The sequence below is a fragment of the Carcharhinus amblyrhynchos genome, chromosome 18 (assembly GCF_965287045.1).
Source record: "Carcharhinus amblyrhynchos chromosome 18, sCarAmb.v2.hapA, whole genome shotgun sequence".
NCBI lineage: Eukaryota > Metazoa > Chordata > Chondrichthyes > Carcharhiniformes > Carcharhinidae > Carcharhinus > Carcharhinus amblyrhynchos.
The window spans coordinates 12,108,817-12,121,606 of record NC_137341.1 but is presented as its reverse complement, the minus strand read 5'-3'; the positions used below and the strand labels follow the sequence as shown (position 1 = coordinate 12,121,606).

The 12,790-nt window shown below is 40.4% G+C and overlaps 1 protein-coding gene across 1 annotated transcript in view; it reads left to right on the top strand.

Moving 5' to 3' along the window:
• Positions 1 to 12,790, top strand: part of LOC145354649 (myosin-16-like) — a 77,416-nt gene that overhangs the window by 54,079 nt on the left and 10,547 nt on the right. Inside the window, exons 26-34 of the mRNA XM_080206080.1 lie at positions 197 to 342; positions 1,589 to 1,679; positions 2,350 to 2,406; positions 7,240 to 7,326; positions 7,841 to 8,086; positions 9,698 to 9,815; positions 10,646 to 10,773; positions 11,371 to 11,567; positions 12,543 to 12,675. Of these exons, the coding sequence (XP_080062206.1) occupies positions 197 to 342; positions 1,589 to 1,679; positions 2,350 to 2,406; positions 7,240 to 7,326; positions 7,841 to 8,086; positions 9,698 to 9,815; positions 10,646 to 10,773; positions 11,371 to 11,567; positions 12,543 to 12,675 (1,203 nt within the window). The remainder of the gene's footprint in view (positions 1 to 196; positions 343 to 1,588; positions 1,680 to 2,349; positions 2,407 to 7,239; positions 7,327 to 7,840; positions 8,087 to 9,697; positions 9,816 to 10,645; positions 10,774 to 11,370; positions 11,568 to 12,542; positions 12,676 to 12,790) is intronic.

Genomic DNA, 12,790 nt, shown 5'->3' with positions numbered 1-12,790 from the left:
GGAATTTCTCAAGGTTTTGTGGACAGGATATTTAAAGGTCAGTGGTGCATGGCTCACGAGTAGCACTTTGGAAATCCTGGCCTGTGATTAGTAGCATTGTAACATCCTTGAGACATCTTCCCTCTTTAACTTGGATCAAATCAACTTGTCAAATGCTTGTAGTCAAACACTTGACCATTGTTTAATCACCTGACAGCTGGAAGATAACTGGAGCCAGGAGAAGAAGATCAGGGCTGAGGTGGAGAAAGCTCGACGAAAGGCTGAGGGTGACCTGAAGATGACAATTGAAAACCTGAATGAGATGGAAAGAGCAAAGATTGACCTCGAGGAGATTCTCAAGAAGTGAGTGGTTTACTTTTCAGCTATCAAAATATACATCTATATATTGTGATATTTCTTGCTGTGGCTCAGATCATCTTCTTCTTTAGTGCATTGGGATTATTTTGCTACAAGCAACATTAATGGCATTACATAAATCTAAGTTGTTGCAGAAGCATTTTCTCTGAATATAAAGTGTTAACCATTTTGAAGTGATGAATTAGAGAAATTGCTTCCCCAGTCTGAGTGAGGAATTATGACAATGAGTTTTTCTTGTAGTGCCCGGCATATTCATAACCCTTGACGTTACATTATGTGAACATTCACTGTTCCAATAGTGTCATTTCAAGACATTAACATTTTGTATATTTCCTATCTATGATACAGTACACAGATGTTAGTTCTAGCAAGGGCAGAATATTGTGGGAGCTAGAAATCTGAAATAAAAACAGAAAATGCTGGAAATACTCTGCAGCTAAAATAGCATCTGTGAAGAGAGAAACAACTCTCAGGTCAATCACCTTTCCATAATTAAGGGAATAACTGCATCCTATTTAACATGTGGTTACTAGGCAAGCAAATAAAGTCTGACTGTGCTGAATAAGTTTCAAAGCTTTTTTCAATGTATTACAAATGCACTATTATAAAGGGACAATTAAGAGTTGTTAACATGTTCTATATTTCTACTACCTACTACGTCAACTGTATTCTTTCTCGCTTGTCATTGTGACCATTTAACATGCACTTTGCATTCACATGCTGGCTGATGTCATGGTAATGCTACTTTCTTAATAAGAGCTACTTTTTACTTGAGGATTAGATACAGTAGAAAAATTATCTCACTCAGTATAAGTGAATATATGAACAAAATGGTAATGCAGGAGTAGTACAAAATGTGCTTCTCTGGAATTGATAACAAGAGGGAATTCAAAATAAATTCTTCCAAACCTATGAAAGGAGCACCAAAATTTCAAAATAATTTGTTAGAAACTATATTGCTGTCATACCCAGAAGTATTACTTACAGCCTTTACTCATTTTTATGAGGTTACAAGTCTTTAACAGTCAGCTGCATTGAAGAAAAACTGAATTATTGAAAGAGAAAATCCTGCTCTAAGGTTCTAAATAACTTTATTCATTAACTTACAGTTGTTGCTGTGTGAATGCAATCTGGGCATCTTCACTTCACTAAAGAATCTACCTCAGCTATTGATTGGAACCCCTCTGTCACGGTCTTGATTGCAACTTTACACCTCTTATAATTTTTGCAGGAGAGACATGGAGATCAATTCCTTGAACTCCAAGTGGGAAGATGAACAGTCGCTGAATTCCACGCTGCACAGGAAACTTAAAGAGCACCAGGTAAAAAAAAGGCGCAAATCCAATGAAATCATGTTCTTATTGAAAGTAATATTTATTGGAAAGAAACTTTCAGAAGTTTTTTTCCAAAATTGGCTGATGCACTCAAAGTAGGAATGGGGTGGAGGGGAATTGTAATTTAAACTCACTCACTGGATCTAATGGACATTAGACCTGCCCAATGTTAGTCTTTATAGGTTGATATCTCCTGTCAAATGTCTAACGAATCCAAATTAACGACAAACGAAACCAAATATTAACTTAATCACAACAATCATTTTTATTCCACACTCGTAATTATCTGCAAAGTAACTGCTTAATGTATGTGTTATCTTGATTTGCTTTCAATACCAATCTCTTGGAAGAAATATTTTGAAGGAACTAATCTGCAGTTTTGCTTCACCTCCGTGAATTTCCAGCCTTGGGTACCATTTGTGAATGTGAGCACCTGGTCCCACGAAGTCACTTTATTTTCTGCAGATTAGTATTTAATATGTTCACTTTCAGGGTAACATGATTTGAAAAGTTCTTCAAATGTCATTTTATGTTGACTTACCCTGATTCAACATGTCGTTAAAAAAAAGCTCTTCTGCAAAATGCAACTGTACTGCTGTAATGTTTAGCAAACAGAGTGAAAGATTTGAAATGGTAATGCTACTGTTTGTATTTCCAGTCCCGAATTGAAGAATTGGAAGAGGAACTTGAGGGAGAACGGGCCATGAGAGCAAAGGTGTGTAAAACAAAATCAAATACAGAAATGAAAGGTGTCTTGCACTGGAAGCAATCTGTCATATCCGTAGTAACCTATAGTTAAATATAAGCATCTTTGTCAAACTGTGATTGTTTTACTTTTTGTCTGTATGTAAGGGATACTTAATGATTCCTCCGCATTCAAGTCAGAACTAAAATCCTGGACAGTCGAGTGGAAAAGTATCGAGTGGGGTCAGGGGGAAGTGTTGGGGTCTAGGGGCAAGCAAAGAGTAAGCAAAGCTTTGAATTTGGGCGTCAGGCCCTTTGTCTTACTCATCTAGAAGATGCTGAAGAAAGAAACTGGCTACCATTAAGGAGCAAAGTGTGCAGCTTCTGGAAGGAACAGTGACTGAAGGCTGTAGACACTTGGACAGGTAGCACAGCAGCCAGTGGAAACCAGTTCAAAAGGGAAGGAAACTTAAAAGGGGCACAGCTAAAGAGGAGTGAGTCACGTTTTGTGGAAGAGAGAATGACAGAGTGACGAAAGTCATAAAAACATTGAACAGAGAAAACCGATCAAAAGGATAACATTTCCACCATCTTGTTTAAAAGGAGCAAAGCAACTGAGAAACTGGAGTGGTGGGTGGGGGAGCTCATGGGAGATTTTACAGGCCTTTGGAGTCAGCTTTGGAGGTGGGTTGGAGGGAGCAGCAGCGGGAAAGGTATTAGGTGGGGCAGGGGGGGTTGATTGGGCGGGTGGGGTGTGTGTGGGTGATTTGCTGACACGGTCCTGCATATGGTCATCACTTTTCCAGAGGTGGGCTGAATCCAATGACGGTGACTTGCCCGCCAATGATAGGAAGCTAATTATGGCAAATAATCAGGTGATTCAGTGTAATCTCCCAGCCACCCTATAATTTTCACATGTGCCAGTAACACAGAAGAGGTGACTGAAAATTGGGCGATCTGAACGTTGTGAGAGCTCAAGGCTTTCTAACCTTGAACAGTAAGAAATGGCACACCAGTGGTCTTCAGTTGTAGAAGCTTTCCATTGTGTGAGAAGCCTTCGATGTTTCAGTGGGGGATCATTTTGGGCTTAGTGACCATTATTCCATAAGAGTTCAGGTAGTCATGTTTACGGACAAGAGTGGCCCTTGGGTGAGGGTGCTTAATTGGGCAATGACCACTCACATCCAAATTAGACAGGAACTAGGGAAAATGGATTGGGAGTGGCTATTTGAGGGCAAATCCACATCTGGCATGTGGGAGGCTGTTAAGAGCCAATTGATTGAAGTGCAGGACAGGAATGTCCCTGCAAAAATGAAGGAAAGAAATGGCAAGATTTGGGAACCATGGATGACAAGGAAAATTGTAAGTCAAAAGAAAACAGGAAGCATATGATAGGTCTATGTATCTAAAAACTGACAAAGCTCTTGAGGAGTACAGTGAAAGTAGGAAGGAACTTAAATGTGGAATTAGGATGGTTTAAAGGGGCCATGAAGTCAAGGAGAATCCCAAGGCTTTTTATGCATATATTAGGAGCAAGAGGGTAGCAAGAGAAAGAGTAGGTCCACTCAAGGACAATGGAGGGAAGTTATGCTAGGAACCACAGGAAGTGGGTGAGATCCTTAAAGAGTACTTTGTATCAATATTCACCAAAGAGAAGGACATGATGGATGTTGAGGTCAGGGTTAAGTGTATTAACATTCTTGAGAATGTCATTATATCAAAGGAGGAAGCGATGAGTTCCCTAAATTGCATTAAGATAGACAAGTCCCTGGGGCCAGATGATATCTATTCCAGGTTACTGCGGGGGGCAAGGGGAGAAATCGCTGGGGCCTTAACATCCCCAGCTATATCTTTATGTCCTTTTTGACCACAGGCAAGATTCCAGGGGACTGGAGAATAGCCAATGTTGTTCCGTTAGTTAAGAAATGAAGCAGAGATAATCCAGGAAATTATAGGCTGATGAGCCTGACAAGAGTGGTGGGGAAGCTTTTGGAGAAGATACTGAGGGACAGGATATATGCACATTTGGAGGAAAATGGACTAGTTGGTGACAGGCAGCATAGTTTTGTGCGGGGAAGATCGCCACCAACTTGATTGAGTTTTTTGAAGAGGTGACAAAAATAATTGATGAGGGAAGGGCTGTCTGGGCTTTAGTAAGGCGGTTGAAAGATCCCACATGACAGACTGGTACAAAAATTAAAATCACAAGGGATTCATGGTGGACTGGCTAGGTGCACACAGAACTGGCTTGGTTATAGAAGATAGGAAGTAGTGATGGAAGAATGTTTTTCAAAGTGGAGATCTATAGCTAGTGATGTTCCGCAGGGATCAGTGCTGGGACCTCTGTTGTTTGTAGCATGTATACATGACCTGAAGGAAAATGTGGGTGGTCTGATTAGTAAGTTTGCGGATGACACAAAGATTGGTGGATTTGCTGTTAGTGCCGGGGATTGTCTGAGGATATAACAGGATATAGATAGATTGGAGACTTGGGCACAGAAATGGCAGATGGAGTTTAATCCAGAAAAATGCAAGGTGATGCATTTTGAAGAATCAAATTTAGGTGTGAATTATGCTGTAAATAGCAGAACCCTGAGGAACATTACAGAGGAACCATACAGAGGGATCTGGGATTCAGTTCCTTAAAAGCGGCAACACAGGTGGCCAAGGTGATTAAGAAAACTTATGACATGCTTACCTTTATCAGCAGGGGTACTGAGTACAAGAGTTAGGAAATAAAACCTTGGTTAGGCTACATTTGGAGAACTGTGTACAGTTCTGGTCACCACACTAACAGAAGGATGTGGAAGCTTGGAGAGAGTGCAAAGAAGGTTCACCAGGATGTTGCCTGGTCTTGAGGGTGTTGGCTAGGAGGAGAGGTTGAATAAGCTTGGATGGTTTTCACTGGGAAAACAGAGGCTGAGGAGCGACCTGCTAGAGTTCTACAAAATTATGAGAGCATAAATAGGGTGAATAGTCAGAGGCTTTTTCCAAGGGCGGAAGTATCAATTATAAGGGGTATAGGTTCAAGGTGAGGGGGGAAGTATAAGGGACATGTGCGGGGGACGTTTTTCACAGAGTGATGGGTGCCTGACATGCTGCCTGATGCTGCCAGAGGAGGTAATGGAAGCAGGCAAATTAGCAATGTTTAAGAGGCATCTGGATGAGTACTTGAATAGGGAGGGAATAGAGGGACCAAGTAAGAGCAGAAGATTTTTTTTAGTTTAGTCAGGGCATCATGATCAGCACATGCTTGGCAGGCCAAAGGGCCTATTCCTCTGCTGTACTTTTCTTTGTTCTTTTGAACAAATGTTGTTGGAGGTGATGCAGTTGCTGGCATTCTCATCAGACTGATTGCAGCTCTTTTGTGTTCTTCCTCCCCCTGCTGCTGCATTCCTCTCAGTAACATTCACTCAGACACCGTGAACTTTGGCCTTACAATGGGACATGCTGAACCAACCTCCCCTCCTCCTAAACTACCTCCTAAACTACCTGGAAAGAAACTCTTATTTGGGCCACTTTCCCTGAAGGTTAAACCAGAAGGCATTCCTATTGCTGCAAATGATGTCAAGACCCAAACCTGATGGTCAAAAAGATTTCTGATTCAATAAAGTTCTGTCCTGGGTTTGAGCTAGAATTCTCAATTAGAGAGAGTGATAAGAGGAAAGGACACATCTGCACAAGAGGAATTGGAAGGAAGAAGTAAATATACTGAGGAAGTCAAACAAGGCCAAATTAGGATGACTCAATCAAACATGTGACAAACAGAAGGGTAATATAAAGAGGGGAACATGAAGGTGGAAATACAGAAAGATCCTGTCAAACAACATGGGCTTATCAGAAAAACAAGTCATAATTGAGGTTAGAAAGTAAATCAAAGATAATTAATGCCTATGAACATGAGTATAGAGACAAACTCACAATGAGCACAGAACAATAGATTTCCAAAAATGTAAGAAAGTGAAGTATTAATTTGAAACGTTGAATTAAACCATATCAACCAAGAGAAAAGAACAAAGACCTTTCAGCTGACCCAGCATGTAAAACCTAATTCTAAAAGAAACACTACACATCGAAGATAAAATGTTATTTCTCCCTGCAGCAATTAGCAAACTTCATTGGTGGATTGTACACTTTTTACAATTGATATTTACAGATTCATGCGTGCATTCAAGCATTTCATGTATTTGAAAGGAGATCATTATACACGGTCACTACCTAAGCTTCCTCTGCCACTACATTGTGGTGGAAGAAACTCTTAAGGTAACCAATTAGAACAATCAAAATGGCTTACGTGACACATTTAGTATAGTCAGTGAAATGTGAATTTACTGTAACTTTAACGTTCTATGTTCACTGTGCCTCAGTGATCCATAAATAAGTGAACTACATCGATCACCCCTCTGCTGACCAACCTAAATCAGATCCCAGTTTGGCAAAACCTCAATCTTAAAATTATCAACTTTGTTTCCAAATCTCTCCTCAGTCTCATCCCTCCCCATCTCTGTAATCTCCTCTAGCCATGAACCCACTGAGATCTCTGCATTCCACCAATTCTGGGCTTTTGCACATCCGTGATTTTAATTGCTACACTTTGCCAGCTGTGCCTTCAGTTGCCTAAGCCCTCATCTCTGGAATTTCTCCTTAAATATCCCACCTCTCTATTACACTCTCTCCTTTAAATTACTTGTTAAAGCTTCCTCATTTTTTGACCTGTCAAATTCTGTTTGATAACAGTTCCATGAAGTGCCTCAGGATCTCTTTATTATGATAGAAGGGTTATATAAATGTGATTGTTGCTGTAAGTTGAATAACCAACTTCCAAAAGAGACCTTTACTAAAATTAGACCTCCAATCCGTGCAGGTTGAGAAGCAGCGAGCTGAATATTCTCGTGATCTCGAGGAGCTCAGTGACCGGCTGGAAGAAGCTGGTGGAGCCACAGTCTCTCAGGTAACTTCACTTTCCAATAACAAGTTTGTAACTCTCATCTATACATCCCAGCATGACAAAAGAACCAGAAGGGAAAGGGACAACTTACCTTTTACACAGTGAGTTATTGTGATCTGGAAAACACTGCTTGAAAGGGTGGAGGAAGCCAATTCAATGATAGCTTTCAGAAGGGAATTGGATAAGTATTTGAAACAGCAAATAATTCAGGACCTTGGGGTGAAGAGGACTAATTGGATAGCTTCTTCAAAGGACTGCAACACACAGAATAGACCAAATGGCCGCATCCGATGCTGAATAATTCTATGTCAGAATATTTTCTGTCATTTAAACATGTGTCCTATTTTTGATCTAAGCAGTGTGGCGAAGTACTACACCCCTAATAAACAAAAAGCCAAATGTTCATTATTAGCAGATCAGAAAAAGAAAATCCAATGAAATTAATTTTTCTTTAGCAATGAGATTGAAATTTTGGATGCAAATCTGTAAGAAACCTCTGCCCTTTCCATGTCTATAGATTGAGCTGAACAGGAAACGTGAAGGGGAACTTCTCAAACTGCGGAGGGAGCTGGAAGAAGCAGCGCTGCAGGCTGAGGCCACAGCTTCTGCACTGAGGAAGAAGCACACTGACTCCATGGCTGAGCTGACAGAGCAGATTGAGAGCTTGCAGAGGGTCAAGTCCAAACTTGAGAAGGACAAGCAAGTCATGAAAGCTGAAATTGATGACCTTAGCAGCAACTCAGAGAACCTGCAGAAATCCAAGGTAATGGAACATGGACAACTAAAGGAATTCTGACCCAATCTGCCTGTTGGCTGGAAGGGTGGTACATGTGTTTGGAATGTATAGTAACAGCATTTGCAGATACAAGATCCACAGTGCCACGCTGCCTCTGATTTGGCACTTAAGTGGAAATTATCAATCAAGTTTAGAGAAGTTCCCAGCAACATTAAGTGGAAAGTGTTGAAATTACATTCTGGGGCACTGGGACTATTCATATCATGACTATTCTCACTCGATCAGGGCAAACACAAACACACATCACTGGCATGGTTCAGCCTCCAGAGAGGACTTCACTCTACATTAAACTTGGCGACACTTTATCTGGGAGCCCTTAGCACTAATGATAGGGGCTAGGGATAGATTTTCTGAATTCTAATATCAAACAAACCAACTCGGCTGGGATCCAAACATTTCCAAACAATATTAATTAAGCCATCATGGTTGAACTTTTGAGTAAAATAATTTCCATTTGTAAGAGTGCCTTCCACAACTTCAGGACATCCAGCATCCTGATAGGGAGGTGGCAGCATAGTGGTAAAATGATGAGACTAGTAATCCAGAGACCCAGGCAAATGCTCTGGGAGAATGGTTTCAAATCACAACATGGTTGGTGGAATTTGATTTCAATTAATAAATCTGGAATGTAAAGCTAGTCATGGTGACCATGAAATTGTCATCAATTATTATAGAGACCTATCTGGTTCACTCACGTGCTTTAAAAGAAAGGAAATCTGCTGTCCTTATCTGGTTTGGCCCACACATGACTCTTAACTGTCCTTTGAAATATTCAATTCAGGGGCAAGTAGGGATGGGAACTAACTGCTAGCTTTGTCAGTGATTCCCTCTTCCCAAGAAGGGAAAAGGAAAGTTCTTTATTTGAAGTATTTTAGTTTTTACAGTGCAGTAATTGTTGTAATGTATGAATGTTGCAAGATATACTCTAAAGGGAATTGAAAATTGCCTCTCAAACTGGAAAGCATCATTATAAATTACCAGTAGTTAAGTGTTGAGTCTTTAGTAGAAACTTGCATCAATACAATGCTTTTCACAAACAGTAGCCATCTCACAGTACTTTACAGCCAATGCGATATCTTTTGAAGTCTGACTCTTATAATGTAGGAAGTCTGGCAGCTAATTTATAAGCAGCAAATGTCCACAAACAGCAATGTGATCATTGACAGATAATCTGTTTTTCCAATGCTGATTGATGGATAAATATTGGCCAGGACCCTAGGGGTCAGGGATGGCTTCACGACTCCTCCTTGAAGGAGCATCATGGGATGTCTTCCAACTACCTGAACAAATAGATGGGCCACAGTTTAACATCTGATCCAAGAGGCAGCACCTCAAACAGTGCAGTGTTCCCTCATGTCAGCCTTGATGTTTGTTCTCAAACCCTGGAATGGGATTTTATCCCAGAACCTTGCAATTCAGAGGTAACTGTGCTACCAACAGGGCCACAGATTGCACACTTTAGCAGGATTGCATTGTTGGTAGAAGGAACTGGGTAGGGTAGATCTGATTCAACAGGAGGAAAGTGTAAAATGTGCGCGTTTTCAGTGATGTATAAGCATTCCTTTTTCCTGTGTGCAGTTGAATGCTGAAATGCAGGTTCGCAAGTTGGAAGACAACTTAGCAGAGGCCAATGCCAAGTACAATGAAATGGAAAGAAATATGAATGAAGTCAACACTGTGAAGACCAGATTGTCAGGTAGTATATAGCTTATTCGCTGTCATGCCACTTTAGATTCTAAATCGTTATTGTCATACAATTTTTCAAAACATAAAATATTTTACCTCAATTTGTTTTCTGCATGTGATAAAGTAGAAGCAGTGTCTGTTACAAGCTGAGATTTTCTTACCAGCAGTCGTGTATTGATGTGAAATTGCTGACCTTAAAGTAAAATTAGCCAGGAAATGTGGGCAGTACTTTTTTTTAATGGAATTTATCCTGAATACTGTTCTTTCCAAATTGGGCTTGATAAATTCTTCAGCACTTTGGACTCAATGTATTTGTGACTTAATTTTCTGCAATTTAGTTTCCTATTTCTTTTACATCTGTTTTGTCCTGGGCCAATTTCCAACCTGGTCAATGGGCAATGCTTTTACAACATTGAATCTCTTATCCCGACAGTTTCTCTGCAGCAAGTGATCTTCTCACTGCTGGAGTCTCAGCAGCATTGACGCATCACAAGTTGTACTGGATTTCGTGACTCATTTGCCAAATATTCTTGGCCACAGAAGAGCACAGATTCAAAATTACTCTTAAGCAGCACTTGACACATTTGTGCAATTTTTCTTTGTTCCGTACATTGATGGGAGGGTTAAGTTGATTCCTTTAAACAGGTTGACATCTCCATTGATATAGTGGACAGAGAAATCTCATGAAAAATGTCTATATTCCCTGCAGACATTTCCAACAGTAACTTCTCACCTTACATGAAAGCACAAGGTCTCAACAAAGATAGATTGAGGTAAACGAGCTTCAGAACAGCTTCAATTTCCCAACTAACCATTCTTCTTCAATTTTCGTTTGGCCAGCTGAGAATAGTGAGCTGAGTCGTGCATTTGAAGAGGCGCAGAGTAAACTGAACCAGCTGATTAGGATCAAAACTAGCCTGTCTTCTCAAGTTGAAGATCTGAAGAGGCAACTGGAAGAGGAGACAAGGGTGAGATATAATCACAACTGAAAAAAACACTCATGACTTGATTTTAAATCTAATGTAAAAGTGACTGGAGAGAAATCATTCCATCTGCGGGATGTGTGACAGTTAACAATCTCGACAACATTTTATTTGAAAGGTTTAGTTTTGTCCTGATCTACATCAATTGAGAACTGAATTAATAGTGACCAAGCTAACGTTACATAGCACCTCTCTCTGGATAGATCTGATTTACACTGTCACATAGAGACAAGGTGAATAATGAATCTGCAGCCCATTTTGCAACTCTCTCTTTTACTTTCAATGACTCATTAAAATTTATCCCACCTCCATTCAATTTTGAAAACATAAAAAAGCATTATGCTCACACAAAAATCCACTCCATCAAATTAGGGAGATCTTTTTTCTTCAGTATTGGTGGATTTAATAGCAGATTCAATAAACGAACGAATCATCTTAGAAGAAATTTCACTAGTTGTCCCCTTTTCTTACTGCTTGCACATACAGGTTAGAACCATGCATTTGGCTCGTGGCCCTTTGTATATTTTGTTATTCTTTGCAGCATGGTAGATAATAACACTGATACAATATGTCACATTACAGGCTAGAAGTGGAGCCATGGTGGGTCTAGCCAATGCTAAACATGACATGGACTTAACAAAAGAGCAATTGGAGGAAGAACAAGAGAGCAAAGCTGAGCTGCAGCGACTAGTCTCTAAACTAAACAGTGAGGTGACAACATGGAGGACCAAATATGAAACTGATGCCATTCAGAAAACTGAAGAATTGGAAGAGACAAAGTAAGTGAGCAGACAACAGTCATCGATCTGAAATATTGGATGGAATTCTCCAACTCCCCTGAGCAGGTTTTCCCGTGGTGGAGCAGTTGCCAGTGGGACCTTCCACCAAAGTCCCACCAAAGTCAATAGTGATTTCTATTCCTTGTCCAAGCGCCTGTTTGAAGGAACTTGGAGTGAGGGGGTCAATTTTAGTGGGAACAGAAGATCCCGCTGGCAGAAAGGGCTGGAGAATTCTGTTCATTAACTCTGCTTTCTCCACAGATATTGCCTGACCTGTTGAGTGGCATTTTCTGTTTTTTTTTGTGAGTGATCAGGCAGTTAATTGAACATGTTCTCAGTTAAATAAGAGTATACACAATAGGAGCAGGAGTGAGCCATTTGGCCATATGAGCTATCCATGGCTGAACCTCTACATTAACTAATCGACACGAACATCCACTTTCCAGCCCTATCCCCAAATTCACTAATTTCCAAAGTGCCCAAAAATCTAGCAATCTCATTATTGAATATACTCACGGACTGAATATCACAGCACTCAGAGAATTCCAATGATTCACAACCCCTTGGTGGAAGAAATTTCTTTGCACCTCAGTTATAAAGAGCAATGGAGTTCTCCCTAATGCTCTGGTTAATAGTCATCTCTTAACCAACACCTAAACAGATTACCTGGTTATTATCACCTTGCTTTCTGTGGGATATTGCTGTGTGCAAATTGGCTGCCACATTTCCTTGAGTAAAATAGTGATTATGAATGTATTACTGGCTGCGCAACTTTTTGGGACATCCTAAGGTTAACAAGATGCTATATAAATGCAAATCTATTAAAGTATTCCTTTTTTTTGAGACCTGGAGACATGGGTTTCTTAATAACATGGACCTCCCAGATAGCAATGTAATGCAAACACCTCAACCTTTGTGCTGCTTGACTTCTCGTTGAATGACACATCTTCTGTTATGATGTTTTTTCATTTACAGGAGGAAGCTGGCTGCCAGACTGCAGGAGGCTGAAGAAGCAGCTGAGGCTGCACAGGCCCGAGCAGCTAGTCTGGAAAAATCTAAACAGAGGCTTACTGGAGAGGTGGAAGATTTGACCATTGAACTGGAAAAGGTACGACTTCGAAAGAAACTGCAAATGCAAATTGGATTGATTTTTTCTGACATTATAAGCACAGATCAGCTAGCGTTCCCAAACTTCCGACACCAACCAGGAATAAAATAATTAA